General features: G+C 48.7%; 1 protein-coding gene across 1 annotated transcript in view; it reads right to left on the minus strand.

The window, feature by feature from the left end:
* The window catches only part of lratb.1 (lecithin retinol acyltransferase b, tandem duplicate 1), a gene marked incomplete at its 5' end in the record, with an annotated part of 19159 nt that extends 13568 nt beyond the window's left edge, over nt 1–5591 (minus strand). The window contains 9 exon segments of the mRNA XM_014024588.1: nt 1554–1660; nt 1744–1808; nt 3681–3877; nt 3979–4056; nt 4177–4220; nt 4469–4568; nt 4636–4724; nt 5320–5450; nt 5522–5591. Of these exon segments, the coding sequence (XP_013880042.1) occupies nt 1554–1660; nt 1744–1808; nt 3681–3877; nt 3979–4056; nt 4177–4220; nt 4469–4568; nt 4636–4724; nt 5320–5450; nt 5522–5591 (881 nt within the window).
* Between the last annotated feature and the right edge of the window lie 192 nt (nt 5592–5783).

Here is a 5783-nt window from a genome sequence, read left to right on the forward strand (position 1 = left end):
GGATCTCAGAGGAACAGTCAGGACATCTGAGGAACCATTAGACCTCAGAGGAACAATCAGGATCTCAGAGGAACAGTCAAGACCTCAGAGGACCATTAGACCTCAGAGGAACCATCAGAACTCAGAGGAACCATGAGGACCTAAGAGGAACAGTCAGGACCTCAGAGGAGCCGTCAGAACCTCAGAGGAGCTTTCATGACCTCAGAGGAACCATCAGACCTCAGAGGAACAGTCAGGACCTCAGAGGAACCATCAGGACCTCAGAGGAACAGTCAGGACCTCAGAGGAACCATCAGGACCTATGAGGGACAGTCAGGACATCTGAGGACCCATTAGACCTCAGAGGAACCATCAGACCTCAGAGGAACAGTCAGGACCTCTGAGGAACAGTCAGGACCTCAGAGGAACGGTCAGGAACTCAGAGGACCCATCAGACCTCAGAGGAGTCATCAGGACCTCAGAGGAACAGTCAGGACCTCAGAGGACCCATCAGACCTCAGAGGACCCATCAGGACCTCAGAGGACCCATCAGACCTCAGAGGAGCCATCAGGACCTCAGAGGAACAGTCAGGACCTCAGAGGAACCATCAGGACCTATGAGGGACAGTCAGGACAACTGAGGACCCATTAGACCTCAGAGGAACCATCAGGATCTCAGAGGAACAGTCAGGACCTCAGAGGAACAGTCAGGACCTCAGAGGACCCATTAGACCTCAGAGGAACTATCAGAACTCAGAGAAACTATGACGACATAAGAGGAACACTCAGGACCTCAGAGGAGCCGTCAGAACCTCAGAGGAGCTATCATGACCTCAGAGGAACCATCAGACCTCAGAGGAACAGTCAGGACCTCAGAGGAACAGACAGGACCCCAGAGGAACGGTCAGGACCTCGGAGGAGACATCAGGACCTCAGAGGATCAGTCAGGACCTCAGAGGAACCATCAGGACCTATGACGGCAGTCAGGACATCTGAGGACCCATTAGACCTCAGAGGAACCATCAGAACTCAGAGGAACCATGAGGACCTAAGAGGAACAGTCAGGACCTCAGAGGAGCTGTCAGAACCTCAGAGGAACCATCAGACCTCAGAGGAACCATCAGGACACCAGGACCTCAGAGGAGCCATCAGAACCTCAGAGGACCCATCAGATGTCAGAGGACCCATCAGGACCTCAGAGGAGCCATCAGGACCTCAGAGGAACAGTCAGGACCTAAGAGGACCCATTAGACCTCAGAGGAACCATCAAACCTCAGAGGAACCATCAGGACCTCAGAGGAACCATCAGGACCTCAGAGGAACCATCAGGACCTCAGAGGACCCATCAAGACCTCAGAGCAACTATCAGGGCCTCAGAGGAACCATCAGGACCTCAGAGGACCCATCAGGACCTCAGAGGACCCATCAGGGCCTCAGAGGACCCATCAGGACCTCATAGGACCCATCCGGACCTCATAGGACCCATCCGGACCTCAGAGGCCCATCAGGACCTTCACCAACAAGAAATAATAAGGTCTGTTTAGCTTCTAACAGGAAGTGTTTCTCCTCCACACCGTTTGATGATGCTCTCTGCGGTTCTTCTGGCCTTCTCTGCTGCTCTCGGTCCTCCAACTGGACACACTGCCGTCGCTCTGAACCCGTCCATGTAGGTGGCACAGACCTGCAGGAGGACCGAGGACATCAGGACAGAAACAGGACAGAAGCAAACAGTGACAGAGAGTGAAGAAACCTCTGATGTTTTACCTTGTAGTCATGAGACGGAGGGAAACCTTTGGCTCCACAGACTCTGACGGCTCCTCCGTCCACACCTGGACACAAGGATTCACCTGTCATTACCTGCAGTTCTGTGACCATGAAGGGTCTGTGACCATGAGAGTTCTGTGACCACGAGAGTTCTGTGACCATGAAGGTTCTGTGACCATGAAGGTTCTGTGACCATGAGAGTTCTGTGACCATGAGAGTTCTGTGACCATGAAGGTTCTGTGACCATGAAGGTTCTGTGACCATGAGAGTTTTGTGACCATGAAGGTTCTGTGACCATGAAGGTTCTGTGACCATGAGAGTTTTGTGACCATGAAGGTTCTGTGACCATGAGAGTTTTGTGACCATGAAGGCTCTGTGACCATGAAGGTTCTGTGACCATGAGTACTGTGACCATGAAGGTTCTGTGACCATGAAGGTTCTGTGACCATGAGAGTTTTGTGACCATGAAGGTTCTGTGACCATGACAGTTTTGTGACCATGAAGGTTCTGTGACCATGAAGGTTCTGTGACCATGAGAGTACTGTGACCATGGGAGTTTTGTGACCATAAAGGTTCTGTGACCTTCAAGGTTCTGTGACCCTGATGTTTTTGTGACCCTGACCATTCTGTGACCCTAAAGTTTCTATGATCCAGACATTTCTGTGACCTGAAGGTTCTGTGCTCTTAACTATTTTGTGACCCAAACCATTTTATGATCTTGATGGTTCTAGGACCCTGACCATTCTGTGATCCTGATGGTTCTGTGATCCTGACCATTTTGTGACCCCTACCATTCCGTGACCTCACAGTTTTTAAACTGTCAGAGAGGATGAAGATGTTTYTGTCTCCTCTCCATCTTTCTCCTCCACCTCCCCGTTGGGCCTGAGATTATCTCACAGTCAGTTCTTCACCTCAGACTGAACCGGGCTACAGAATGAGCACCGACCTGTCCTCGGCTCACTTTCCCGCCTCCCTCATTTCTAAACATAAACAGCTGATCACAGAGACGGGTCACGATGTGGTCGAACCAGCTTCCAGAGTTCAAAAAGGCTCAATTAGATGAAAATATTTACTTTTATTAGAAGAAACAGGAACTAAAAGTTCAGATCCAACTCAGCCCGACAGCTTGTTTACTGTTGTTTTTAAGATAAATCCTGAACTTTGGGATGTTTTAGTTCTATTTATATTTKATTGAACACATCCAGCCTGATTTGACAGTCATTAGTTAAACCAATGATCAGAATTAATTACATTTGATAACCTGGACGGACCAATTAGTCTGTTTCAGTGACTCTATATTTAGGCGAGACAGGCTAAAATATAACATTTGATGAATTGATATGTTCACTATGACTGGTTGGGAATATTTTAGCAACTGGGGCTGTAAAAATATGTTTAGATTTGTTTAAAAAAGGTGTTTTTCAGAAGTAAAAACAACAACAGCTCTGTGCTGCTGCTTCTATTCTCATCATTTATTCAGATTTGGAAWATGTTACAAACACAGATCTCCTCTTGTTCCAAATGTATCCATGAGTTTTATAAAATGTGTTAATATTTACTCAGGCTGAGCAGGAGGGTCACTGTGAGAYCAGTGGTGTGGTTTCTCCTGAATTAATGACCAAAGAAACGAGAGGAACTGAGTTGTTTTCAATAAGAGAGAAGTTCAGCTGAAGGTTTCAGAGTTCATGTGAAGTTTAGAGCRCTGATGGGATCAGTCGGGTTGATGGATCCATGTTTAGGTTTACAAAAGCCCAGTCCGTCTCTGATAACTAAAAGAGTTTAACGGAGGTTCAGAGGAGGGTGAGGGGTTCAGTCAGAGGGCCCAACCAGCCTCCAGATGCTTTTGTTTAGGAGTTTTCAGGGTTATAAAAACAGTCAGCGGTTCAAACTGTGGTCAGGTCCTCAGCTCTGAGTGTCAGTGTGTGAGGGACCAGTACCGGGGACTTCCTGGATCTCCACCCGGCTGAAGTCACAGGTGACGTCAGGCAGCAGGTATCTGCGCGGGTCTCCGATCTCGTACACCAGCTGCTCCGCCGCCGTGCCGAACGACACCAGGCCGCCGGTCCTCGGAGGTTTGGAGAGAACGAAGGAACCGTCGGGCGAACACTGGACCACCGGGAAGCCCATGTTGTCCCTGAGGGGGTGGGACCGCAGCCATCAGGGGACGTTTGATGTTTCCCTCCATATCTGAGGAAACGGTTTCTTAGGCTCAATAAGTTTAATCACACTTCTCACCAGTCTGGAACTAGGTGCCAGTCCGTGAAGATCCCTCCTGTGCTCTGAGCTCCGCACTCGATCAGGTGACCTGCCAGGCTACAAACAAGTCAGTCAGATTAGACTTCCTGTTCCTTCTGTATTTCTTTCTTGACTTCACCAGATCTTTCAGGCAGTAAAATGACCCTTTATGTTCTTATGAGTTAAAGATGTTTGTACCTTCCTGCTGCGAGCAGGTCGTAGTCACTTCTCCTCCACCCAAACTGCAACAGAGACAAAGAAAATCATTAAAACCTGGGTTGAACAGTTTTTGAGTTATAAGAGTTTTTGWGTGTCCAGACACCCACTTTTCAGATGGAGCCCCCTCCTCAWATATGGGGTCTATTGTAAAACCATTAGCTGGCGCAGTGTAAACGTTATGAACTAGAGGTCCAGTTTTACTTGTTGTGTTAAGTCAAACAACAGTAAACACATGATGTTTGTGTTTGTAAACACACTACAGTAAACATACGGRGTGCATGAGCGGCCCCAGAGCCACGGCGCTGTCCACGCAGCGTCCCGTCACCACGATGTCGGCGCCAAGGTCCAGGCAGCGGCGGATCGGCTCGGCCCTGAACACAGGAGGTGGGTCAGAGCTACGAACTCGTACCGACACACGTACCGTCTGTCCAGAGTTACCCCAGGTAAGAGTTCATGCTGTGCAGAGTCTTCGGCAGTGACTGTCGGCCGCTGCCGTCGGCCATCTTTACTTCAGACAGGAGGCTCCTCTGATGGAGAGAAACATCAGCTGAAGGTACAGACACTTTCAGCTGACATGCATGGGAAACGCCGAGGGATGAAAGCTTTGCTGAAACTTATTATCAGGTAAAATTATCAGAATAAAAGCTACAAGCAGCAGAAGCTYAAGTTAGCAAAGCAAAATCTACAAGCTAAAATTAGCACAAGAAAGGCTAAAACCCAAAACTAGCTAAACAAAAGCCTAAATTAGCTAAACTAAGGCAAAACTTAGCTAAACAAAAGCCAAAATTAGCAAAACAAAAGCCTAAATTAGCTAAACAAAAGCTAAGATTAGCAAAACAAAAGCCAAAATTAGCTAAACAAAAGCCAAATTTTGCTAAACAAAAGCCAAAATTAGCTAAACAAAAGTCAAGATTAGCAAAATAAAAGTTCAAATTTTGCTAAACAGTACATATAAACCAAGATGTAAAACAGCCAAAAGATGAAAGATAAATTAGCAGAACAGTAGCTAAAAGCTAAAACAGTAGCAGATTTAAAAGAGCTCAGTTGACAGCATTCAGACAACAGACTCTTAATCAAGAAATACGCTCTGATGATGTCACAACGGAGGAGGCGGGGTCATACGTGGGGCATGAGGTCATCACCAGTCACCACAGCGACCTTCAGGTCCAGCCCAGCCTTTCTGACAACTTCCTGTATGGCCTCGGCGCAGGCCAGAGGGTTCACTCCGCCGGCGTTGCTGACCACACGGATGCCTGGTAAGGACAGAGGTGGGCGGAGACTGTTGCCATGGAGACAGAAGTTACCTGCCACGCCGTGCGCTCACCTTTCCTGTGGATATCGTTGATGAACGGAGCCAGAGCCACCTGGACGAAGTCAGGAGCGTAGCCCAGATCCTGCAGGAGGATTCAGAGAGAGGGAGTTAATGAGCTACACTGACCTCTGCAGGCAGACAGGTGGGACTGCAGTGACCCCTGCAGGCAGACAGGTGGGACTGCAGTGACCCCTGCAGGCAGACAGGTGGGACTGCAGTGACCCCTGCAGGCAGACAGGTGGGACTGCAGTGACCCCTGCAGGCAGACAGGTGG

This window comes from Austrofundulus limnaeus, unplaced genomic scaffold (genome assembly GCF_001266775.1).
Source record: "Austrofundulus limnaeus strain Quisiro unplaced genomic scaffold, Austrofundulus_limnaeus-1.0 Scaffold429, whole genome shotgun sequence".
Lineage (NCBI taxonomy): Eukaryota > Metazoa > Chordata > Actinopteri > Cyprinodontiformes > Rivulidae > Austrofundulus > Austrofundulus limnaeus.